This window comes from Megalops cyprinoides, chromosome 1, assembly GCF_013368585.1.
Source record: "Megalops cyprinoides isolate fMegCyp1 chromosome 1, fMegCyp1.pri, whole genome shotgun sequence".
NCBI classification, from domain to species: Eukaryota; Metazoa; Chordata; class Actinopteri; order Elopiformes; family Megalopidae; genus Megalops; species Megalops cyprinoides.
Window position 1 is genome coordinate 13,807,351 of NC_050583.1, and position 27,344 is coordinate 13,834,694.

The following is a 27,344-nucleotide window of genomic DNA, read 5'->3' on the forward strand; positions in this document are numbered from 1 at the left end:
ATATTGTTTGTTAGCTATGCTGTATCAGCATGAACACCCAGAATTTTATTTTGTTCGTAATTTGTTAGTATATGTCGAGGCTCAGGCAGGGACTCAGGCGCGGACCACGGGAGCTTCGAGTTCCAAGCGTCTTTAACGGAATCGTCAGGCAGATCGCTAATCAGAAAACAAGCAGGGTCGAAAACCGGGAGGCAGTCCGTGGACAGAGCGAGGATCGGGAAATCGGAGCAGGCAAGGTCGGGGAACCGGACAGGCTGGCAATCAAGCGAACGAGGCAAGGAGACAGGCAAAAACGAGGTCAGGGTACAAGCAGGGTCGAAAAACGGGAAACAGGCAGACAGAAGCATAAAGCAAACGCCGGGGACGAAACAGGAGAAAAACACTGTGACGAACTAGCAACAGGATAGGGAAAAGCAGGGAACATATAGGGCAAGGCTGACGAGGGGATGGAAAGCAGGTGTGCAGGCAATCAGGCGGGCGGAGACCGGGCGGGGAGCGGGGCAGGAAAAACACAAGGAAAACAAAAGCACGACAGCTAAGGAGGCGGAGCACTGACAGTATACATGCTTTTAAATGTTTTAAATGAACAGTAAAACTGCCTTGTACTGTTAAACATCCCTCATTCAGACCAAACAACTAGACATTTTCACGCACTTCAGCTTTGTTCTTGACGACAGATGAGAAACGGACGACCCTAATCTCTCGCGGGGTTCCACCCTTCAGATCATCCCACAGGTACTCTGGGGACAACAGCTTGGTTGGTTTGTTGTACAGAAAATACCAGTTGAGGTGACTCTCTTCTTGCCAGACTGCCTCCATCTCACTGGTTTTGTCCACCTCTAGGTGCTCACGGCACTTTTTGGTTAGTTTGTGCACTTCCTCAACACGGCCCCCAAAAACACAACCCATGTAGTAAAACTCTCCCTGGTCCTTTGGGATGTAGGCCTTGGAGGAAGGGCGGCGTTCATACGTGAAATGTTCACGTTCAAATTCATAAAACCATGGGTGTATTGCACCAACCAATGACCCCAGCACCTCTGGCCCCCAGCGGTTGTGGAATTTCATATCCACGTCTAGGCAGTAGATGTAGTCGGCCTCTTTATGGATCCGCTCCTCGATGGCTGTCTGGATTATCTCCATCCTTCGCAAGGAAATCTCCTGCCAGCGGTTGAACTTGGGCACCTGGATGACACTCAGTTCTCTCCCAGGAGCAAGATTCACTGATGGCACTTCTGTGGGCTGATCAGTGAAGATGTAGTAGTGCACTTTGAAGTCCACCATGTAGTGCTTCTCAGCTGACTCCAGGAAATCACGCAGAAAACGGGTATATCTACAGAGAAATGAAGCATTGAATATTAGGTTAGAGTTAGTTGGGTACACTACTAGACTAAAATTACATTTATTGTACAGACGTGACCAACATGGAAATGTTTTCGTACTTTCCAACTGCAAACACGGTGGTTGCAATGGTAAGATTTAGTGGCTTGTATATGTTGTCAATGATAACAGGGTCAAAGGTTCCTTCCCAGACGATGGGCGCCAGCCATGGTGTGACTGTCAACACATCACCTCTCCTGGAAAACGGGGGAAAAAAGCAGATGAGGCTATAATTTATACCATACAGACTTGATAAATGCAAGCTTTTTATTTATTTTGCAAAAAAAGTAATTGCTTATAAAATAATTCAAACTTTGGAAAAAAACTTTGATGATGTCTGTACTGCTGTCTCTGTTCTGCAAATGACTAATAAATATCTATTTATCTATGTGCAAAGCCAAGTCTTCCAAGACATTGTCAAAATTCATTCAAAAATCAAATGCCAATTTTTCACAAGTCACCCAGTTCTCAAGAAAAATGACAGTTTTCCCTTTTCAATAAGCAATGGCTTTTTCAAAGTTGGCTGCTTTCTATGCAGTTGCAATCACTTCGTCAACATTTTTTTCCAAAAGTGAATAACACTATATATCAGGGGTGGGCAACATTTTTTTTTCCAGAGGGCCATACCTACTTTGATAAAGTAAGCCGAGGGCCACACATGGACGATTGAAATGAAACTTGAAACGCATAGTGCTGTTATGTTAAATGACATGAATCCGATATACATGACAGATTACCTTACAGTAGCTTATTTGCCAGCCTACTCAAAGGCCTGACATTTTTTTACGGCTTTATGTCAATCTGGTGTACTCTGCAGTTACAATAAAAAGATTTACTTTCATAAAACAATCCAACCGGATGCCCTTTTTGACAACTCTTCATCAATGACTTCCACACACCAAGTAACTGTGCGACGTGACAAACTCACATTTTCAAACTGACTTTTCTTGTCGGGGCACAGTATGCTAACCACCTCTACCATACAGTGTTTTAAAAACACCATCTGAAAATGGCTTGCTGTTTTTTGCGATTTTGTGTGACGGCATGTAGCTAATTTTTGTTGCCGATTCTTGGACTGTAGACTGCTTTGTAAAAATATTCTGCCTGGCAATTAAGTTGGAAGACAATTTCTGGGCTTTTTTCTCTTGCCAATGTTATGATACAGTTTAACTGTCATGTTGTATAGTTCACTGTGCTCAGAAACTAGCACAATTAACTTCACCGCTACCTTCTCCATTTTTGGTGGTTGTTATGGGAAACAACAGGTCTCACCACTCCGCTTGTGATTGGTCAGCTGTCAAAAAAGCGCCTGACATAGGCATTTTTTTTCTGAGAAGTTGAACCTTTTTTCAATTGAAAAAAAAAACAACCCCCAGGACGTTTTTGAAAACACGGTCTAGTCCATAGGATTATTATGTAAAACAGACGCTGACAGCTTCAAAAAAAAGACGCTACGTGTGAACACAGCCTAACGTAGCATGTTTTTTTGTAGTTTTTCCCTCAAAGGTGTTGTGGGCCGTATGTTGCCCATATGTGCTATAGATGGTACTGTACTGCATAATTAGTATAAAACATGAGCTTCTCTCCACCATTGGAGAGACAATTATGAAATTCCCTTTTGCATTTTATGCAAAGTATTTTCTTCATTTGGTGCTCAAATCATCCTCAATTCAAACCTTCTTGCTCTTGAACTGGTTCAGTGATCATAGACCATTTGTATAAATCTTTGCATATACCCAAGCAAGATTTTACCTGTAGATTTCACTGAACTGTGAAAACACAAGGGGTTGTAAAGTTGAAGACAGGCCAGCACAAGCTTTTATTTGTCATTTAAAAAACTATCCTTGTTTCCCAAGTCTAGCTTCCCATTATTCTCATCTGTGCCTACTTACCATGGCTTCAGGAGGTGGGGCTGTTCATAATGTAATCTGAAAGGGAGGGAATTGTTTTACCAAACAAAAGATATTAGAAAGATCATAACTTCATATCTGCAGATGTATGAAACAACTGTAAAATGAATAAAATAAAAAAGGTACCATTTTATATGTCTTCATTTAGTTTAGAGACTAAAAACAATCTTACTGTGATATTTACCCCTGTGGAAAGGCCAAGTCCTGATTCACAGGTCTCCAGGTGAGCTTTTTTGATTTTCTAGGTGCAGTTGTTGCTATGGGAGATGGAACTGCTATGAAGCAACACAGGTAATATGTCATTTGACACTTAAAAATACATCAATAAAAAAAAACCTTCACAGCTACATGCCACAGCAACATGTCATTTATCCTAACATTGTTAATATCTGATTGCACAGATTGATTCTAAAATTATAAAATAGTTAATATCGATTTTTCCTTGACCAATACAAACAGACCCACAAAAACTAACCTACAGTACATCAACAAGCATTACATAATACCCAGAACAGGACCAGTGAAATGATTCTGCATAATCCGATGATGTTGCCAAAACTGACCAAACTGAGCATGTTTCACTATAAGGTTCATAAAGTTCATATGCTGAACACTTTGGTATGACACATATTTTGTGATGGCATTAGAATAAATACAACTATTTAATGTGTAGATGTATGAAGTACTGTAGTCTGTGACACAATAAATGATGAAATTGCATGTTCTGTAGCTATAAAGCCACGTTGTAATAGTGAAACTAAACATTGTTAATTTATTTTACTTTTACTACCACTCAATGTTGGAAATTTGAGAATGCATTGATAATTACAGATTCTCAGACACAGGTATGAATTGTATAATCATACACTCTCCTGTAAAGAGCATATTTGATCCTGATTACAGTAGTCCCTCTCCAACCTCAAACTTGTCAGCCAGATTTGCAAATTGGGCGCCATTCATGTTCTCAAGGGTTAAGAGTCATGCTCTCTTAACCCTTGAGAACATGACTGGAGACCGAGTTGCTTGGGTTTTGGGAGTGCAGATCTCAACCATCAAGAATTCTCAAGAATAGCATTCATAGCCTCATTTAACGACTCAGCTCCCTTTCGCTAACCTCACAGCCATATATGCAAGGGAACTATAGAGATACAAATACATGTGCATGCTGAATTAATTTGGGAAATTGCTCTAAAATGTTTCTTCATGATCTTTTGCCACCTTTGGGCCACTTCTCATCCCTTGCAATATGAAAGCAATTTCTTTGCAGGTTTAATTGAGCTGTTATCTGAACACTGCTTTTTTTAAAATAATACACATATTTATTTATTTCTGTGTTTAGTCTTGTAGAAATTGTTTGTCAGTGAAATATACTGTTCCAGAGTAAATAATGTTTTTGTTCAACAAACTGTTATGAATATCTGTCCCTTTAACAAATTTGGTACAACAATTAAGTATAATTAGTTGTTCAATTTCTTGTTCTTGGCCCCAATAAACCGCTAATTGCTCTTAATCAATTCAAGTAAATACTTGTTAGTATTACCAATTTTTTAAAGGGACTCAAATAAACAGACATCATTTACACAAATATCTCACATATATACTTCCATTAGAGCAAACATGTTTCCAACAACCCATATCCGTAACAGAGAACAGACAGCAGATACTTAAGTGAAGTCACATACACATCAGTACTCATTTAACAGCTCAATCAAATCTAATTAACTGAGAGATCAGAGGGAATGAAACCGGCACACAAAATTGATCCCCAGGACTAGAACTGGGAAACATTGTCCTATGCAAACGAACTTTTTAAACCAGACTTTAAAATAGGTTAGAAGTACAAGTTTGTTAGATGTGTATATTATTCCAGTTAGTGTTATGATCAACTGTACATTAATCGCAGTAAGGAATTCTGTTGGCACTATCCTTTGTGATGAAGTACCTTGTTGGGTCAATACCGGTTCACTGCCAGGATGAGGACTGGAAGGCCTGAAGCAAGCACTGATTACTCTTGAGGTGATGAGCACAAAGAAAGAACTGTATTACATCACATGAGGTCAGAATGAAAAGATAGAACCTTAAACATCTTGGACATACAAAAAATTCTATCTTACCCAAAAGGCACAGGTCTGAAAATAAACTGCAAAACCCTGTGTAATAAGAAAAGAGAATGATGTTTTAATAAATTTACACAATGCATTCCTGGGAACGCCATCATAAACTTGACTTTTAGCGAGTGAATGCTGTTTTCTCGTAGAAACAATGTTGTAACTGATGTCTGAGCTACTCAACAATGGGCTAAAAATCAATTCTTTCACAATAAGCACTATACAAATGGACGATTTACTGAAACATTCAGATGATGCAAATTCTTTTAAAAGATATTTGAACATTTAAATACACTTTCATATGAAGCAGAGTCTACGCTCAGAAGACAATGAGTAAAAGAGCAGACATTTAAAGGCGATCTAATGCTTCTTTTTCTTCCATGCTGCCGCTCTGCTGTTGCTTGACAACTCGCCTTCCAGTTTTATAGGGATCACGAGGTACTGTTTAAACATTCTACATTGGGCGTCTGTAGAAATCGGCTATTGTCGCGGGTACATAATTATAAAGTCGGTAGTTCGACGGCGGGGGAAAGTTTCAATTTCGATACTCTATAGACCTATAAATATGAATTTCGGTGGGTGTGGAGAGGAAATTAAGGTTGTGCAGCCTTGCTTATGCGCCCCTGCTCATATGATTCTAGCTTTGACATCTTCGTGTCTTGTGGTTAAAATGCGTTTGAAAATAGTTCTCTTTAAAACAAGAAGAAACATGTAAAGGGTTGAGGGCTGGGCATAATAACATTACAGTAGTGTGTAGGGGGCAAAGTTGTACTTTCAACAGGGCGCCTTAAGAGCTCCTCTACTAGATGAAACGGAATAGAAGTTGGCACCCCAACCATCGCAAAAATTAACAAATCATATCTCAATAATTTGTGTGCCGTAAAATGTTAATTTGTGTAGTAATAATTCTGGGGAAAAAATACAGTTACATTTTAAAAATATTTAGATTGCATATGGGATTACATTGGATTTTCTTTTATTTAATATTTATTCAGTTGGAAAATCTATCCAATATAGGCAACTCCGGGGTGTATCTCCTGTATGCCCCTCACGAAAAAAAGAAGAAGAAGAAGAAGAAAGCTCGCTACCTGCCTGCCTCACAAGACAGTAGAATGGAGAGTGAGACAGAAAGCAACCAGCGCAACGTGTTTATGTCATGGAAATACCTGGATCATTTTTCAAATTTGGCAAAGGTCGCAACATAACAGTACAATGCAAGACGTGTTTGCCAGCAACTAAACTGCTATCTGCTTCAAAAGAGTCGACCTCTAACCTGAAGAAGCATCTTGAACTCTTTTTCATTATTTAAGCTAATATCGATCGCTAGCTAGCTATCTTACATAGTTTGGCTGCAATGGATTAGCTATTCAGATAGCTAGTAGGCTAATAGGTACAGTAGCCTATTAAAGCTAACTAACTAACGAGTAGATACATCGACAAAACAAGTGAAATTTCTTATGTTCAAAACTGCAATTATTCTAACAATTTTACACTATACATTAAATTAAGTTAAGCTACTCCTTTCTTACTCACAATGTATTTAGGGTGGCTCGTGCCTTTTCTAACTCATGTAATGTACAGTTCGTGTAATGTACAGTTTTTGAATTAAAAGTGAACATTCTAAAAATAACAGTTCAGAAACTTAGTCAGATTCTTACTGGTGCAAGTCTCTATAAAACTTTCATAAAATGGTTTAAATGTTTGTTTTTTTCATGTGAAATGTAAGATATTTACTGTATTTTATGTATTGCAGTAAAAAAAAAAAATCTATTTATCTATTTATCTATCTATTTAGCTATTTAGATTTTGACATCACTTAGACATAGTCTGTGAGAATGACCAATTTGAGCAATGACGTCACCCAGCACTCCAGCCAAGTCCAAATCGTTTTAGAGTTGGCTCATTCCTTTGTGTTGTCCTGTGCTGTAAGAACCACTGTTCGTGATACTTTTGTCTGGAAGTATAAACTCTTATTTAACTTTTATTAAAGAAACAAACAAACGATAATGTAAAACAAAATAAGCAAGACATCACACTACCACCACTCCCACCACATACACACATACAGAGTACCTACTGCCACAGAACAAATCCTGCACAAGGTCATATGCAAAGCCTATGGAAATTTTGTACCTGTCAGTCTGAAACCCAATAGATCCCTAAATAAAGGAAATCCATGAGCCCAAACCATGGGACCCACTACACTAAAAAAGAGACACTTTTAGCATGTTTTGGATGTAAGATTATTTTCTCTGGCATTTTTTGGTTTGCTTTTTTGCATTTATGGGCGGTTTCTAGGTGTATCATTTGGAAGCCCCCTGCTTTATTTGTAAAATTTAATAATAACATAGTATGGTGACTACAATAGACTGTATCAGCTTATTAAGCGTGTCATAAATACTGTATAAAATAAAATACTAATTAAAATACTGTTAATAATAATAAGGAATACGAATACAATTGATCAAATGATATATTTTTATATGACTTTTCTATGTGAAACATTTGACCCAGTCACTGAAATGTTAATGACATAAAATCATACATTTTTATTGAAAGAACTTCAGGTGAAGGTTAAAATGATACAGACAGGCATAGCAATCCTCTTTTCTGGTAAATCTGGTGAAAATATAAAATATTCGCTTACCCTAAAAGAAGTACTATTCCACAGAGGAGTAAGCAGCATCGCATAAGCGGTCTTCCTAAAAAATATAGACATTTATTGGGGTAATTCAGGTCACAAGAGCAGAGAAGGAGTGGCCTTCCAGGAGCTGCCAGCCTTCAGATTATGAACCCTGCTCCTTACCACTACACCACACTGCTGCCCACCTGAACCTTCAAACCAAGAGACAGGGTTTTGTGTGTTATTTCTTAACTCTACTTAAAGCTGCTGTTGTCTTGTCAGTTGTCAGAAACATGATTTATTTGACAAACCTTATCCATTTCAATACCCCATGATCTCACCACCCCATTGTTTAGCTTATAAAACTTGAATACAAGTTACTCTCTTGCCATCAAACCATCCTTTTGTTATGAAAAAAAGCACTCCTCACTTCAGTTCTGTTTGTTTATATCCCCCTATCTATATAGAAAATTAAAATATATGTAGCTCATGATTTCTGTAGGTAATTCATTTTCCAAAAATGAGACTGTAAGAAGGCAGTTTGACTTTAACTTTTTTTTTTACAGCACACTGCAGTCACCTTTTATTGTGACTTGATCCTCTTGTTCTGTTATTGTGATCTATTTATTTATTTAGTTTTAACTTACTGAATGGTGGGAGGAACCACACTGTGCTACATTTTGGGGGGGGGGGGGGTGCATCTTTAAATTTTATACAAATGACCTATGCTTATCCACTTCACAAAATGGCCTGAAAAAACTTTTTTTTTCATCTTGTCATCTTGAAAATGTCTCATAATATCATTTCTTATCAATGCAGGTGACCAGGTTCCAATCATGGGTTGTCAGAATACCCATGGAAATATGAGAGTTATGGCTGCTGGAACTTTCATAGGCATCAGTGTTTTGCCTTCGCAGACAGAATGCTTTCTGTGCTACAAAACGCATACATTTATTACGAAACCATGTAACACTGTAACGCGTGAAACCACGAAAAACACAAACGCGTTAGCATTGATATATACGAAAGTACAAGCAGCCTTTGCTTTCATGGACGAAATGCCTTCTGTAACTGCGGAGTCACGGAATATATTGTGCTAAATCCCTTACGTGCACATCATACTTCCAGTAATATAGCAAAACAGTTTAATAAAATTTAATATAAAAAATATAGCAAAATAAACATTCGATGGCACGGAATGATGATCGTACAGCGCATTCTGCATTTCGTACAAAATGAGTTTCTTTTGTCCACATAGTGCGAAGTGCATTCCGCCTTTTGTCCACAAAATGAAAAGCACAACGGTCAGTTCAGTGCACGAAAGGAATTATCCGTTTTGTTTTCTGTGCACGAAAGTATGTGCTCTCTTCAATATTTCGTGGACACAATGCTAACGCGTTTGTGTTTTTCGTGGACAAAAGGCGTTACGGTGTTATATGGTTTCGTCATGAATTTATGCGTTTCGTGGCACAGAAGGCATTCTGTCCACGAAAAAAGTTCTGTTACATTTGGCGCCCCATATTTTATCAACCGAGTAATAATTGGTCCCACGCGCTTGAAAATCCGTGTGACGCAAACTTGGCCCTAAGAGTAAAATATATTCATAGGATTGTTTATTGTTAACAACAGTTCTTCCATGTTGCTCTTCAACCGACAGACGACTACATTGCGAAGGAGGCGTCGTTAAAAAGATACTGGTTACACAGGAAACATATTTTCCAGTGACATTGACATTCTGTCCACCCCAAGAATGTCAGCACTTATTAGTTAAAAAAGAAATGAACTTGCTGTTGCTTGGCGACGAGGAAAAAGCTTTCATTTGGACACAACTCCGAGTCAACTGGAAGTCAGACAGCAAGACAGCGTTTGGGATCACCTAAAATGACTCTGGCCGCTACCAGCTGCACAGCTATCTACTCGTCAAACTTCAGGTTTCATTACAGTATTCATAGTACCCTTGGCAGTGTGTGAAACCCTTGACTGACCTAATATTTTTTTTTCGCACATCACTTGTGTCTTCTACAGGGCACATGCGATCCCAGCAGGGTTGGAGAGAGGCGAACTGGGTAGTGGAGGACATTTCACGTTACTCACAGTGAAATGCGACACAGTCCCTAAAAAAGCCAGTCGCCTAATAATGGTCTGCAACATTAGCCTCGGGGAAATCGGGAATTTAAGCAATATCAACAGAGAATAAAGCAATAGCCTAGACAAACGTTTTAATATTGTGATTAATAATCGTAGGGCTATGAAACACGAATTCTTCGCACTACTCCTTGGCAAACTGAGAAAAATGTTGTCACATCTGTTCGTTTTCGGCTCTTCAGATCTCAAAAATAAACTGAGACCTACTTGTACGAAATGGTCTTACTCCCACTGAAAGTAGAAAGGAGTGAGAAGCTAACTCTCACTGTTTTAGTTTTAAAAGTGTTTTTCAAAGGATTCTAGTAAATCTAGTAACTCTAACCTGATGAGCAGTAGCCCTTACCGAGCATGTATGTTAACATAAACCTGCTGTGATAAACTGTTTTTTTTTTTTTTAAGAAGCAGTTTGTTCCGTTCATATATATGGCTTAGTACGTCACTTAATTATTCAAGATTACCTATTCAGTTCTCTGTAACTACTAATAAATATGAGGTTTCATGTTTTTTTCTCAAAATTTCAGTCAAAATAATTTTGAACAAAATTTTAAACACATGCAGGATGTGGTGGTTTGCTTTTTAAAATGAGTTTTTATACATCTTTGATAATGTTAAAATATTTAAAAAGTAAATAAAATAACATTTTACCAAGGAACAGGAAACAAGATATAAAATAGATATAAAATACAAAAAGATACGATACAAAAAACCCAATAAAATACAAAAACAACTCTGTACCATTAATCATTTAATTTTTTTTTTTAATTTCACCAGTCCTCAATAGAAATGCTTGTGTTTACGGGGTTACCCCTCCTTTGGAAACAGCATCAGCAGAAATTAGAAAGGTTTGAATTAATATCAGCACATAATACATTACAGACTTGTATAGAAATCGTACTCACCTTTGAACATTTTGTCTGATGGCTTGAGATTAATACCTCAATTTGTATAGACCACCCTATGATGTATGATGCCAACCTGGTGTGAGGTGAAAAGTCTTATCCACACAAAAACATGCCTCCATATCTCTGGTGTATTTGCTTGTGAACACACCTTTAACATCTGTCATTAGGTGGACCATTTGCCATGAGGTGTTACAGGAAGGCGGGCATTTGCAAGCGTCTGCATTTCTGGTATTAACCAGATACAACAAATTTTTTGCAGCTTGAATGAGAATGTTGAGTGAACTGTGGCATTGAAAACAACTGAAATGAACTCCAAGAAATTGTTACATGTGTGTAGACTTTACACAATAAAGAAATGTACTCCTCAGGTGAAATTTAACATATCACTAGCACCGCAGTGAAGCTTTAAAAAACAAATGCATGGGAGCATAATTAGCAACTTGACAAAATGGCTTTTACACCCACCACCCAATTATTGAAATAATTAACAAAGATTTATTAAATTGCAAAGCTTATTTCATTTTCATTGTGTAATTGATAATACAGTAGCTGAAATCTGCTCCTGTTTTAATATTTTCTCCCCTTTTGAGTTAGCTGATTACCCTCTGTGTATGCATAATGTCATCTTGTCTTTTGTAACCATGTGTAACTGCATTTTGTGTCAGGTAACCCTTGCAAAAGAGACTGCAATCCTAAATAAAATTTAAAAATCACCTTAAATATGCTTTTCAGCTCAATTTGTATTAAAGTAAGTGACATATTTTCTTCAGCCAAGCTGAGGCTGAAGCATGTGTTGTCTTTGCAGCTGTCAAATATAAACCAAGTGTTTGAGTTTCCCCCATTTATCAAGTGCTGATCAAAGCGCTGCATACTATTTGCTTCCTCAACTCCTCAGATGAGACTTGGTTTTAGTACTGGCTTAACCCTTTGGTTCCTTTGAGTATATATGCATGTATTTTGCTTTTGCATATTGCTCCTTGTGGCCATACATAAAGAACTGCCAAAATATGTATACAGCAGTGGCAGCTGGTGAGCTGGAAACAGGGGAAGCCCAAACATTACCTTTAAATCTATCATTACTTTCTACCTGTTCCCCTTTATCCTGCTTGATTAACAATAAAACAAATAATTCACAGAATAATCGACACCAATCGTAAATAGAGTAAATGATTATGCTCGCGAAACAGCGCAGATTGTCTGGAATTTGTGCTATTGCAAAGGCTACAGCATGAGATTGTTTAATTAATAAGGATGCCGATTTTAATAAAGTGCCAAGTAATCCCAAAGCTTTCTCTTAAATGTTTCACATTATAGCTTTCCTGTGTTACAAAATTCAAATTACAAAACGGAGCTAAATTTAGTTAAATCGATTTAAATTACTGAGAATAATTTTTTAGGTTAGGTTGAGTGCGATGAACAATAATGTTTAGAACACAGACCTCACAAAAGCTGTGATGTGTCATGAGCATTTAACATAATTTAAATCGATAAATGCCATCCTTGTTAATTAAACAATCTCACATTGTAGCTTTCCCAAGCACACAAACTACAGACAATCTGCACTGTTTTGCGAGCATAATCATTTACTCTATTTACGCGATTGATGTTGATTATTCTGTGAATTATTTGTTTTATTGTTAATCAAGGAGGATAAAGGGGAACAGGTTGAAAATAATGACAGATTTAAAGGTAATGTTTGGGCTTCCCCTATTTCCAGCTCACCCGCCGCCACTGATACACAGATATGTACAGTTCTGAACATAAGAAGATGTAGTATCCATAACTATAACCTTCAGAGAAATGAGGTTCTCTTGAGATCATTTTTATTTCAACTCAGGACTGCATTTGCAGAATGGGAGCAATTGGTTCAAGGGCAACAGAATCACCTGTTGTTGCAGGCATTAGTCATCGCATGTTATTCATTATATGCAAACAAAGGCTCCTGAAGGTTTATATGCACTGATTCTTTCTGTTCAGTGTGTTTTTGTCTGATAATTCAGTTAATGTAAAAAAGTGAGATTATTAAGAAATGAGCCAGGTGGATATTCCATTTTTATTTAACCATGCAGACTGCAAAGAAACCAGGGGACCAGTATGCAAAGGAAAATATGTACAGACGAGATGGAACCAGCAGGTGAAGCCACACTGGTCTGAAGTCAGTCCTTATCAAATACACCTGCAATCCATTCAACTCATCAAGAGCTCCACAACAAGCCCTTTGAAGGGAATGCATGCATGCATATCCATCCACCAAAAGTTGTCAGGAGAATGGCTGGTAAATTTGAGCTTCTATTGTGAAAGGCATTTTCTGGAATTACTTGAGTTACTTGAATGATGACTGAACTGTGTGTAGCATGCAGCCTAATCTTGGAGAAGGCTGGAAATAAATGGAGAAAATGAAAGCCTTACCCTTTTACATTTACATTTATTCACATGGCAGATGATTTTATCAAAAGCGGCTTACAAGTGAGGCAGAGCATAACACAAGTGATAGCCATACATGGAGACACAATATTAGAAGCACTGCTTGACCAAGTTTCAATGGTTGGCCAGACAAGGTACAAGCTAGCTGGTAGAAACACAAGTCCAGTAAACTATTAATTTTTTTTTGTTCAAAGTTACCAGCCATACTCCTGATATCTTTTGGTGGGTGGATATGTGTGTATGCTTTTGTTTCTTTTACCCACTTGAGGGTGAAAAAAGAAGAAACATTTTTTTTAAAACATTTGTAACATTCTGAAGGTAGGGTCAAAAACAGAGCTAGCATGCTACATTTTTAAAACTTGCTTTTGATTTGTATTTCATTGCTGCAATGATATTTCAGTATAAAATTAATAACATACTAGTGAATCTGCAGGTTCTCAGCTGTTTTGTAAGGTCAGCCTGTTACGGGTGTATTATATATTAACAGTTCTGTTGCCTTTCCTCAGTCTGTCACAATACTTATGGGTCAGGTTCCTACAGAACTAGTACATTTTAGTTTACACTCAAGGATCACCCACAGGCCATAAACAAAGATCTTTGTCAAATACATTCTACTTCAAAAATGAAAATGTTCTGAAGAGCAAATAAAAACAAACCAGTACATCCAATTACTGTAAGTCATGTAGCACTAGCCAGAAAAACCTGCCTCACACATGCTTGGTAAATTTGAAGGTCACTGTTCCATTGGTTTCCCTGGCAACCTTTCCAAAGAGGGCACAGAGTGATGTAGCTGATTTATTGTGCCCATTGTATCACTGTGTTGATTCAAGGCTATCAGGCCACAATAAAAACAACTCAGGGTTAAAGTCTCTCATTCAGCTGATATGAACTTCCATACAATCAAAGCATAGGGTTTGATTAATATGGATGTAATGGTACTTACATTTGGCCTGGAGTCTGATGAAGGGATTGCACCTGGCCACAGGACAAGGTTGCTGACCCCCCATTTGGACATTAAACACAGGGAAAAGAAAGGGCTCCCCCTTATGAAGTAAGTGGAGGAGAAATGCTGTGAACAGCTGATGTGGAAAGGAAGGGATAAATGGGATTTTTATCATTGTGGATGGTTAGTTGTGTAAGCGTTGTCTGAAATTTCACCTCTCTAATCTTTGTTCAGAACTTCAATTAATGAGACGATACACCTTACAAAATCAGATAGATACTGCATTTCTCCTTCATTAATCATGGTATTAGAAGCAAATTTTTTGGTATCACTTCTGTGTTTGCCTCTAATCACCCTTCACAACACACAGGAATCCCTGTCAAATAAACTCATGATAAACACTGGCCAGGGACCTCTTGTAGTGAATTAAGCAAAATGACGTTGAAATTCCTGCTGTGGTGAAATATTAGTGAACTTTCAAGGGTATTCTACAAGCTGAACTGCCACAGTTCAGAATTGAACTCTGGTCTCCCATGACAGCAAACTGTCGTGAAAACGAACAGTAACGATTGAGCAAAAACTCAACATTAGCTGCTAAAATGCAGGCTATTACGGCACATCTGTAACCTGTAACATCTGTAGCCTGCGTTTAAAAAAAGGCATCAAAAGAGAGAGAAGCCCCTCTCTGCTGGCACGCTTGACATGGGCAGAACACAGGCCATTTTAACCAGTGTAGCCCAGTTGGGGTACAGCTTGCTGCACTCATAAATAAGCACTTTTCAAGCTGTTGCAAAAGTTACCACACATTTTGACCAGCAAGTTTTTAATTTATAGGTTTTTTATAAATTTTACCAGGCAAAAACCGGTAATTTCCGGCTAATGGAAACCCTGCTATGAGCCCATCTGCTCACCATGAAGTTACAGTTGCTCTGTCATCAGAATTCAAAACTATGAAATCATAATTTCATTACTGCCATAAAGGTGAGAGCCACTCTAAGCTGGAGCATTGTGAATTAGGTGGAATGCGTAATGGGCGAAAACAACAACAAAACTATGCAAAAAATGCAAAATTAAGTACAGAGAAAGCAGTAACAACTACTGCATTTTCTGAATACCAGTCAGCAGAGAAGGGCAAGACACTCCTAAGACAACTCAGAACTGGTTCTGGAAATACAGATTCAACTCTTGAAAATGTACCACACGTTGAATGGAAGAAAGGGTTTGCTTTTGTCAAAGCACAACCATCCATAGCACACAACCTGAAAGCCTGAAGCTTTAAGAATTGGCTGAACATACCTAGGACGTGTTACCAATTCACCTCTATTTGCTATATTATTTGCTGCAATAAGACCCATAAAAGCTGGGTTGAGGCTGGGAGTTTTTTTTTTTAAAAACTGCTAATCATTGTATTAACAGTGATACTGAATGACTCAGAAACCTGGTGTCTCCAAGTTTCTCCCTGATACCATTAGCTGGTTACAAATTGGTTCCAAATGATGAATTTAAACTCACATTCATTGCTTTTACTAACAGGGAAATTATTATTCACCTGTTTAGAAATTTCCTTTGTACATACCCATGTTCTGATCATAAGAGCTTTGTTACCCTCCCCTTCTTAAATCACTTCTTGCCACTTGTGAGAATGCATGCACTGTCACATCAATGTAACATCAAGTGAACTTTTTTATTGCACCATCAGAGGCTTAAAGTTGGTCTGTCACAGAAGTTGAGTGTGTACCAGTCATCTTGATTACCTCCTGTAATGACATTAAGACAAGTGATGTTTTTTTTTAAACCGCATGAGAGGTTCCTAGCACTAGGGTGATTAACCTTTAAGCACTTGAGTCTAAAGTATAACCAGCTGTTACTAGGTATAGAGCTCCTTTAACTCCTGTCATAAAAAATCCAAATGTCTTTATGATGTAATGTCCCTGTAATTTTCCATATACATCTCACTTGATATGATTCCTGTTTGCTATTAGTTTGGCTGCACTGCGCATGCAACAATTTACAGTCCTGACCTCACTATCATTTTGTTCAACCATTAATAACATGATAAAGAAGTCTGTAGCCTGTCCAGTAGTTGGCCTGACAAATTTTCCAACTGTATACCCCGGCCTTGTATTTGGCATAAACCTTTTGAACTGTTTTTGCAGCCTGTCCATAGATTATACCATAGTGGGCCAATTTTCTCTTGGCAGCTTTCTCACATTTCATTACCCTAGCCAGCCCATACTGCTGTGGTTTTGAAAATCCCCTGACTCCCTCATTTGCACCTAGAGCTGGAGCACTCACTTATCTCACATTTGAATCAGTGCTTGCACTTGGACTCCACCTCCTCCCCATACAGCGTAAACCCACTGTCATGGCATTCCTCAAGTCCCATCCCCACCCAGCAAACACACTTGCAAGCAATTGCTTCACCAGTATGCCAGACAAAAGATGTGCCCACATACCAATTCTGAAAGACTCGGCTCCTGTGGACTTTGGACTCTTTGGCTGAGCTCTTTTGGACTCTCTGCATAAGGTTTGTTCAATGAAGTAGCTTTCTTATTTTGAAGTTGCTGAACAAGGAGCAAACAGGGTGAAATATCTGTCAAGTTCTGACAAACTCTGCTGCTAAGGTGTGTCACTGGTACATTGTTGCCTTGAGGTGAACAATCAACCTGTCATTTGAAAGATGATGAGACAGATAGGACAGATATAGAGGAAGGTAGATTAGAGATAAAGGTTGAAGAGATGAGTTTTCAGCTTTCTCTTGAAGGCACCCAGGGAGTCTGTTGTATGAATCTCAGCAGGAATTTCACCACTGTGGAGTATGTATTGAGAAGAGGCAGGTCCAAGAGATGCTTCGGCCAGTGGCTTCGGATTCTCTCTGCTTCGAGTGACAGAGCTATGACTTCGTGCACCAATGGAGTGCACTGCACGGATAGATTTATGGATACTATGTTGCAAATCAGTCCTACTTTTGCTACTTTTACACACTAAACAAGTATATTTTGTGTAATTATGTTTTATTTTATTTTGGGGAAAAATAAAAATTGGAATCAGCTGTTCCATTTTCATGAGTACTGTCTCGGTGTCGCACTTAAAGAATGGGCAACAGCTTCTAATGCCTAACTCCTATACGATTCAAAACAACCAGACAGTTTGCATTCTGGCAGATGGAACACCGCTTCCAACCTTGACTTGGCCTTTGCTAACCTGAATGGTCCATCCTCACACCGCACCACCCTGGATCACTTCCCAAAATCACAACACAGACCGTCGCTCATCACTGCAGACAACCCCACCAAGCCAGTCTTAACCAAACCTGCGAAGAGGTGGAACTTCCGCAAGGCCAGGTGGGACCAGTTCACAAGCCTTGTGAACTCTGGAATTGACAGCCTTCTCACCCCCACCTCCACCAACCTGGACGTAGCCTACTTCGCCTTCTGCAAATTCCTTATCGAGGCAGCAAAGAGAGCCATCCCTCGGGGTTACCGTCGCCGGTACATTCCCACATGGGATGAAGAATGTGATGCATTCTATGATGCATTCCTGCATGCCGAGCCTGGTGAAGAAGCTGCCTCCAAAGCCTCTGACCTGACAAACTGCCTTGACAAGAAGCGCAGAGAGCGATGGGAAGAAACAGTCCAAGGAATCGATTTTACACACTCCAGTAGGGTGGCTTGGAAGACCTTCAATCGCCTCACTGGTCGTAGCACCTACCCAAAGCGCTGCCCTGTCATGGCCAACTCCATTGCCCAGCAGTTCCTGGGCAATGGCCACTTCAAAGACGCAGACAAGAACCACACTCGCTTTGTCAAACAGGAAACTACCAGACTTTGGAAAGCTCCAGGAGTCGATGGGCTGCTGTCGGCAGCCTTTTCTTCAGCCGAACCCTCATTAGCCATTTCCCAGCTGAAATGCGGGAAAGCTCGGGGTCCTGACAACATCCCTCCAGAATTCCTGAAACACTGCGGTCTAAATGCATGGACTGGCTCCAGGAATTCTACTCTTCCTGCCTCAGTGGTCAATCCATACCGAAGATCTGGCGGAAAGCAACTGCCATCGCCCTACCAAAACTAAATAAGCCTGCAGACGACCCAAGGAACTACCGGCCCATCTCACTCCTCTGTGTTCCATACAAGCTCCTTGAGCGGCTCCTCCTGGCCCAACTCGATCCAATTGTCGATCCCCTACTACCCAATGAACAAGCTGGTTTCTGCCGTGGACGTTGCACCATTCATCAAATAGTAAAGCTGACCAATGACATTGAAGACAGCTTTGAAAAAGGCCACAAGGCGGCTGTCGTACTGGTAGACCTCACCGCAGCCTATGATACAGTCCGGTATCAAGGCCTCATCCTGAAGCTCTTGCGCACCATCCCCAATCACCACTTAGTGCGGATTAGACAGACTGCGCCCATCAGCAGCCTGCATGTGCAGGGCAGAACATCAAATGGCACAGCACATCATCAACGACTGCCCTGTCCTCCACACTCCCCTTGGCGGTGAAATAGACCTGACGACTCCAGACAACATCACAACAAACTGGCTGCAGAGTCTGGAAAGCATTGCCTAAATCTACCTGCTGCCTCCTATGCAAGAAGAATAAGAAGAAGAAGTACTGTCTCATCTAATGGGAGACTTCCTTCTGCTCTACCGAACCTAGATTCATATAGCTACCCATTTCTTCTGAATTTAGAAGCACTACACTAAAAAAATCTTTATTACATATTAAACTATGTACTCAAATGCATACTTTTAGATAATACCTCATTTATAGATTGGGTAATGGTCCAGATCCCTAAACTAACTCACTCAGTGCAGCATAAGATAACACAGATCCTCTCACTTAAGGTATGCTAATGCCTGTATTCATTTGTCTAGATGGCCTTATTGTAACCACAGTTCTGCTCACAGACTTCAATTGTCACTTTGGCTGTGGCTGGCCATTGCAGCAATTGGTACTTCTAAAGAAACGGGTGATTGAGAACTGTTCTTGCTAGGGAAGATAATGCAATTACCAGACCTCCTGTATTTCACCACCTGTATGCTAATTATTGTCGATCCTGATCAAAGCTCTGTATCAGTATAAAGAATGCTTTCGCTGAGTGCTCGGGCTCAGATTGACTCCACTGAACCCAGAGTGCGTTTTCACGTATTTCTGACAACTGCCGTTCCTGTAATTAAAGAAGTATTTTCTGCGAAGATCGGAATTGCGCCTTGTTTTTTCCTTACAGTATATTTTCACGAAAAAAAAGCATTTGATGATTTTCCATAATGGAGTTACCACACATGAAATGCAAAAGCTTAGAGTTACATGAACAAAATCAGTGAACAGGAAAAATTTACACATTAAATCTTTCAAATTAATGACCAAACCTTAAGAAAAAAAATACAGAATAATGTTTCTTATTTACAGTTTACAGATATGAATAGAAAAAGGAAAAGAAATTTCAGCAAAACCAAGCTTGATGTTGCATGAAATAAGACTGTGTTTAAACCAGCATAACTTTTGATAGGATCCAGTAACAAAACATAATGATGAGATACTAGCTTCCTTGTTTTCACTGTATGTATAGCATCTGGGAGCAAGTGTATCTGTAAATTTCTTTTTTTTCACCCAGATGTTAATGTTGGCTTTCCTTTGCCTTACCACTTTTCAAAAGTTTGCAAAAAAAAAAACACAGGAGATACTCACTCTTGCAGAGTAAGATTACATTTCAAAGAGGAGGATTCATAAGGTATGCAAAAATAAGAACACATTGCTGACCTAACCTGTACAATTATACAGCAATATGTGTCTGAAAAGAATGGAAAATTGGACGGCAAGGTGGTTCGTAGGACTGTTTTCTACTCACAAAAGCAGATTCAATGGATTTAAAGGGATAATTCCAGTAAGGCCACTCGTTTATCAACTGCTGCTTTATGATATTTTTTGTTTATTTTGTGTTTATTTTTCAAATGTTATTGTAGAAAAGGGCCACATTCCTTAGTCTTTGTTTGTGCACACCACCCCCACCTCTCACAGGCAGTTTGTTTACAACTCAGTTGAAACCTGCCCAAACCAGTCCTGCTGCTCCCCTTATCAGCAGGACCCCCACAGGTAACCCAAGGCATAGGCGCACCCCCCAAGGACGGCCCCCAGGTCACCATTTGCCCTCTGTGCGTAGCCTTTGGCCACCAATAAGAACCCCAACAGGGCCTAGGATAGGGACAATATAAAAGTAGTGGTGACCTCCCCTGCCTCAGTACTGCACCAATTCCTGTGGGGTGAAGAACTGGGGAGACCAAACCCTTGGGGACAGAGTATTGTATTGTTATTGTGTGCTTCTGTGCCTGTGTAAGTACTACGCCTGGGTTCAACTGGTTGTATTATAGTTGTCTGTAGAGAGAGAAGGATGATATGCATTCTTATCCAATGCGTATTATGTGTGCACATTAATTAAGATCATGTTCGTGTGTTATTTGTACCGAGACGAAGTGTTTGTTTGTGGAAGGCAACGCGTTAGCATCGCACATTGCCTTCCATAACTGCAGCTAGCTAGAGTCATCATTTCCTCTGCATGCATGCGGTACAGTGTAATCAGAATGGTACACACCTAGGACCTCCTGCAGTCGCGCACAGAACCGCGTCCTATTCTTAGCCTTGTTGCACATGCGCAGTAGTGTAAGGGGCGGCTTTCTAAGCAGTAGGCAACCGAGCCGATATTAGTTCGCAGCCGGATTGTGTGTACCGCGGCTGTGAGGGAAGCGCTGCACTGATTAACCACAAGTAGTGTACCAATTGCATGTGGAGGAAATTCACGAACGCATAGTCGCGCCAATTCTGTAGGTTTGGTTAGGTCACGTTTGTGTTCATGTGGAGGGCTCCCATTCCATTGAGCTATCAGATGTAATTGTGGTGTTTAATGCTGTGGGAATTGTTCACATTCGTGACTGTACTGGCCCAATTCTGTATTCCTGCTCCTTCCCTTGCAGGAAACCACACACACAAACAACACACACACACACACACACACACACACACACACACACCTACATATTCCACACCTACTCCACGGAAATTCTCAATAAAATTCTGAACCCGGAACCTGACTCCTGTGTCCTGACCGACAACCCACTGTGACAGCAACATTAGCCTGAACCTAGTTTACGGGTGAAACTGCCCCCTCAGTTTCAGTTATTGTTCATTAATATGTGTAAATCAAGGTTTAAGACAGAAGTGACTTATAGTTTTTATGGCTGATTTATGATCTCTGTCCATCACAACTTGCACACTGATCAATGCTAATATTTTGAGCAAAAAGCTAATGAACTGTCACTAATATGTGGAAGAGTGGCATTTGGTTTTAGTTATGCACCAAGTTTGGCATTGTATGTGAATATTGAATACGGTGTTTGTGATTGTTGAGGTGAAGTGAACTAAAGGAAAGAGAAGACCTGACTAATTTTTCCCATTTTCTGCCCCTGCCCCTGTTTACATGAATCTATAAGGTCCAACCTGTCCTCCTCATTTGATTCATACTACATACCTTTCCACTCCATCCTCAGGTGCCCAGTGTACACCTCATCACAATTTGATGTATATACTATTTAATCACCTCAATTAGGTGATGAATGAGTTGCCAGAGATGAAGTAACCCTTGCACTACTGTGCAATGAATTAAGTCCTTAAAGGTTTTATGTTGGCTTTATGCCATGTCAACAGTAAAGGTGTTTTCTGTATATTCTGCTCATAATAAAGTTTGTCTAACAAATGTATGTAAATGGCATGGTTTGAGGCAAATTTTGTTTAATGCAAATTTCAACTGGAGCTGAATTCTTTGGAACTCTCACTACTGTTCTTCTTCACTGTGACCAACACCACGGGGACTCAGCTATCTCTTCCTGATTCAGATTGACAGCCTCTCTGTCCCTGGGGGCATGACTCTGTTATCCTATCCTATGACGTATGACAACCTTGGAGACACACGCTACAGGATATTACAGGCGACTTCCTTTTTTACACTACTTATTGAAGCATGGCAATCACAGAAACACCTCTCCCACATAATACAGTCCTCTTACTCCCATATGTTTGTGTCACCAAGGTAGTGGTGATATGGGATATGAAGAATTTAGGTTGAGCTTGGTAAGTTCATTTTTTTGTGGTCGGGAGAATGTAGAGGGACCAGATTCTTCAGATGATAAAACAGAGTTACTGTGAACGTTTAAGACAACTGACAACTTCTTGATGTGATAATTGTACAACACCATTCTCTCAGTGTTGTGAGAAGGAGAGAATCAATGGTTCCTTGATTCCTTTATCCTTGGTTGAGTTTAGAAGAGGGGGAGCTTGCTGGGCCTTGTTAGGTATGACAAGAAACAGATAATAAGTCAAACTACATGAAAAGCCTTGAATTATGTAAAATATGACTCCAAATGAAATTTTTAAAAGAAAAAAGCACCACTTGCACTAATTTGATTAAATAAATTTTAATTATAACTGCAACTCAAAGTAGGTGTTAATACAAGTTATCACAAGGGGGCAGGCTTTAGCTATATAATATTTTACCTCTGTGTTTCTCCTGTGTGATGAATATTTCCCTGGTTGTGTTTTGACATGTAAGTAAGCATGCAAGAAACTACAGATGAAAAAACAGTACATTAGACTAAAGCATTAGATTACAGCACATTGACAAAAAAGATTAAGAATCAGGATTCCATCAATGAAAACAAAATCACCCAACAAGACACAGATATTAAAATGCAGCAGAAAAGTAATATTTAAAAAGCAAACGCATTAGGTTGTGTTGTGTTCTGTTAAACTGATTAATGAAATTAATCTGAGTAATAATATGTCATACTCCTATTGTAATGTTTTTTTTTTCTTCAGAACCACTTTCCTCTCACCATTGGTTTCAACTTTAATAGACTTCTTTAATACGGAGTCTTTAATATGTCCAGGAAACCTGTTTATTGTAACTGTCCCTATAGTCAGTTGTAACTCTTTTTGTCCATCAGATGCATATTTTTACAACAGTTTATTCCTCCAGTAACACCATACCTAGCCATACAATCAGCAGCTAATTGAAGTCAAAGGGATACAATGTCAGAATGTTTCTTAATAATCGATGCTGTCATTGTTGTAAGGTACATTATGCAATTCTTGAAAACAATGGACACTGCCAGAAATTTTTTGTCTATCAGACCCAAGGCTGTCAGTTTGCATACTTAGCTCCTTGACGAATATGATCACTCACTGATTACAAAATCAAAGGTAGCCTACACAATCAATGGGATCTGACATCCATTGATCACTCTCACTATAAGATAGTCTGAGGTGGACATTTTCTGTGTCAGCCAGTCCAGAAACTATTTCTGAAAAAAATCAGTTACTGAGCATAATTACCTGAGTCCCTGTATCCAGTACGCACAGAACCACCACCCCTCTACCCCTAAGCTAAACACAGATGCAGGTTCCCAGCCCATAATTATGGTCTCAGATTTGTCCGTGAAGTTCTCCACCCTCAGAGGTGATGGCATCCAAGGGTCTGCGACTACTGCTATGTTATCTCCTCCACCATAGTCTCACTAGAGGTCATCAAGCGGGACTGCAGCTGCTAATGTAACTCTGCTCATACCTTCTCCCACCTGTTCAAGTCCTGTTGGGTACTGTGAGATAGTATGATCACTGCTGAACGAGGGAGAGAGAGACACGGCATACTAGCCCCTCTCCTCCACTTATTTCTTAGTTTAAGTTACTGGCCTCAGCACTCACCTGTTTGAAGGTAATACCTGGTTGACTTGCCATGGTACATGCCACTGTAGCGCCTGCTGTTGAGGCCCCATCAAGAGCCCCAGCAGTAACTGATACCTCAGAACCATCTTCGCCCTTGGTGGGGCCAGTTGGTTCAAATTGAGTGCACTTGCCTGACAATACAACTGCAAAACAACATTCAGTAAGCACATATTAATCCATAATGCCTTTTGACATTGATGGAACAAACCCACCTGGCTGCATTCTTTCTAGGAACTGGCTAACACTCTACCCATGTCATCTGCTGGATTGTGTGCACCACCTTCAGGCAGGTGACACAACTTACCCACACAGCACTGTCAGCACTAGAGTGTTCCCCTTTATCACTAAGACTCTCACACTACATACTCATAAATCACACTCTGATCTATGGGAAGTGACACACATTTACATCATTACATTATATTGTCATTTGGCAGACGCTCTTATCCAGAGTGACTTACATAGGTTACAGTTTCACATATCCATTTATACAGCTGGATATTTACTGAGACAAATGTGGGGTAAGCACCTTGCCCGAGGGTACAGCAGCAGTGCCCCAGCAGGAAATCGAACCAGCAACCTTTCGATTACGAGTCCTGCTCCTTTACCACTATGCTACACTGCAGCCCCTACAATCTTGATATCCTGAATTATAATTCTTCATCACCGCTGGGCCCACACTGCATCTCTAGTATATCTGCTGGGGTGGCCCGTGTGATCTGCACGTTCTCTCACCACCTCAGGCTCCACCCTCGGCTCTGCAGAGTTTTCACATGCAACTCCACCATCTCCGAGGCTGGCTGCTCTGTTCCTGCAGCTCCTTAGATCCCTTGATTGTACAGCTCCTTGCCATCCCATAAGCAATTACAGTAACTCAAACACCACAGGTCACAAACACGCAAAAGTGTCCAGAATTAATTACTGATACATATGAACGGTTTATATCGTGAACGGAGTTTTGATTACTTATAATTTAATTGCAATATATAGAAAACTGATTGATTGAAATTCTTGATGTCATTAATTTTCCATATTGGGAGATGAAAATGGCATGTGAAGTAATGGCAAGAGCATTTAAGATAATAATAATAATTACATTTTTACATGTTGCGATTGAATTGCAATTGGTCATTCGGGAGCAACAAACGTTAAAGCTTCCAAAGTCATTGAGGTCTGCACACCGGTGTTCACCGTACGACCAGTCAGAATAGTCCGATTGAATGAACCTAGTGCAATATAATGCAGCTGGTTGTGATAGGTTATCATGTTGTGCTAAATAAAACCTTAGTAGTACATGAGTTTTATACGACTGTGATGGAGTGTCGGGCAATAGTTAAATCAGTTTTCTACTGGTAGCAAGCCTTTAAGTGATGCCAAACGGGAGAGACCTTTTTGGGTCAGGAACGCCCCCCTGCCCACCACCGAAAGCTAGTGTTGCCAGTCCTGTGTTACAGACGTCATTGGTTGGAACAGACGGTATCTGGGATTGGGAGGGTTTTCCGGCATAAGTTTTTGACAATCGGAAGGGAATTCTGGCCCGGTCTGGGGGGTGAAGTGCTCTCATCAGCTGTAAACGTTACGATCATTCACAGTATTAGTTCAGAAGTACATGTCCTCTTTAGTCATACACAGCAGTGTCAGCACACCTGAAAACAATTTCAGTATTTGAAGAATAAAGCTTGCTAGGTAGTCAGACAGTTGTCGGTAACGTGCATGTTGTTGAGACGCCGGTGAAGGGACCATCATATAATTGTAGTGCGCTAGCTAACAAACGCCAGCTACTGTAACAGACAATCTGCGTGGAGGTGGAATTGGTTACAAAAGAAAGCCTAGCAAATGCTGAGATGCACAGACGTGGAGCAATGTATCGAAAGTAGCTAACCACTGTCACTGTTCGCCAAGGTGTTCAGGTGAGTCTGCTGTCATAGGTAACAAGGTGGATGGGAGATAGACAAACTGGAACATGCTAGCCAGCTACCCGAGATAGGGGTGAGCTATCGATGAAGTAGCTATGTAGCTATGTTAGCTAGCCTGCTAGCTAAAGCTGGCACAGTTTGCTCTTTGTGTTAACGTTTGGCGCTGAACTCGTGTTGATCGTGACAGAAAAGGCGAGCGGGTCATGTCTGTGCCGGATTCATTACAAAGCTAACAGTCTACCTGGCGATTTGCGTTGAGCCCCGGTTGAGATGGAGTCTCCTTCCTTATCTGCATTGTGTCACTGAGGAGGGCTACTTTGATTCGACCGCCGTAATTCAGGGTTTAACGATCAATTACAACTGGAAGGAAAGCCAGTTACACAAGATGACAACGTCTATCATACAATGCAATTAACACAGCCAAGATGAAAGACGTCCAGTCGCTACTGTGGCTAGTTGGGTGCAGTCAAACCCAGATGAAGCTAACACTGATTACGAAGAAAGACATCTTTCTTGGAATAGTGTAACTGTCACCCGCTGCTACAAGAACTTAGGAGAGACAAGAACTAAGAGAACAAGAACAAGAACAAGAGTTATCTCAGAAATGAATAGTGGAACTGATACTGGGAATAATTCATGGTGTCAACCATGTTCCCCAATCGAAATGAGGAAACACACAGCACTTGTTTACCTTAATACTTCATTTAGTCAGGGTTTGCTCGAAGTGTGAAAATAATGATTAATCTGTATGTTACCACTAGATACACAACGAACGTAATATGATGTTGCTAAGCAAGAGTTCGAAATGAGTAACTTTGTGTCTTATGTGTAAAAGCATTCTCTTGGCATTTTTATTAACTTAGTGTTTATAAAACATGACTTGCAATTCATATGTACTCAGATACACAAACAGATTAAACCATTGACCAGCCTGCAATTTACACAAATCTTACTCTTATAATGTTTACTGCCGTGCCTACAGTAAGGTAAACCACTCTTAAAGTAGATTTATTATTTGTTAGCAGTGAAAGTAATTAATGTTTTAAATAGACATATTAATTTTTACTGCATAGCTTTCTGTCACTTTGACATGCCAAAATATGAATGTGGACCACTGTGATATGTATATAAATTGATATCGAAAAAACTGCATTATATACTGGGATTTAGGAAGAGCCCATGGCCAGTTTGTTTGCCAGTGAGTCACCTGAGCAGGTGTTGAACA

General features: G+C 39.8%; 2 protein-coding genes across 5 annotated transcripts in view; one reads left to right on the forward strand and one right to left on the reverse strand.

Moving 5' to 3' along the window:
• Positions 1 to 526: 526 nt before the first annotated feature.
• LOC118793081 (globoside alpha-1,3-N-acetylgalactosaminyltransferase 1-like) lies at positions 527 to 11,203 on the reverse strand. Of its 3 annotated transcripts, none has more exons than XM_036551085.1 (8): positions 11,063 to 11,203; positions 8,043 to 8,097; positions 5,402 to 5,437; positions 5,230 to 5,297; positions 3,472 to 3,544; positions 3,270 to 3,305; positions 1,440 to 1,574; positions 527 to 1,330 (listed from the first exon to the last, which is right to left on the reverse strand). In XM_036551085.1, exons 1-8 carry the CDS (start codon positions 11,070 to 11,072, stop codon positions 637 to 639), a joined length of 1,107 nt encoding a protein of 368 aa, XP_036406978.1. In that variant the 5' UTR covers positions 11,073 to 11,203; the 3' UTR covers positions 527 to 636. The 3 variants fall into 3 exon arrangements, with proteins under 3 accessions (XP_036406978.1, XP_036406970.1, XP_036406959.1); XM_036551077.1 differs by having other exon boundaries at positions 3,472 to 3,559; XM_036551066.1 differs by having other exon boundaries at positions 3,472 to 3,562.
• Positions 11,204 to 25,739: 14,536 nt separating this feature from the next.
• The window catches only part of LOC118783900 (myocardin-related transcription factor A-like), a 35,870-nt gene continuing 34,265 nt past the window's right edge, over positions 25,740 to 27,344 (forward strand). For both annotated transcript variants that reach the window (XM_036537837.1, XM_036537840.1), the window contains exon 1: positions 25,740 to 26,113. The gene's annotated coding sequence lies outside the window, so the exon portion shown is untranslated. The remainder of the gene's footprint in view (positions 26,114 to 27,344) is intronic.

What these genes read in the sequence shown, in the direction of transcription:
- LOC118793081 (XM_036551066.1), bottom strand. An exon ending in GGAATAGTACTTCTTTTAGG is followed by an intron (nt 5,438 to 8,042) that starts GTAAGCGAATAT and finishes CTTATTACACAG; the next exon opens with GGTTTTGCAGTTTATTTTCA. An exon ending in ACCGTGTTTGCAGTTGGAAA is followed by an intron (nt 1,331 to 1,439) that starts GTACGAAAACAT and finishes ATTTCTCTGTAG; the next exon opens with ATATACCCGTTTTCTGCGTG.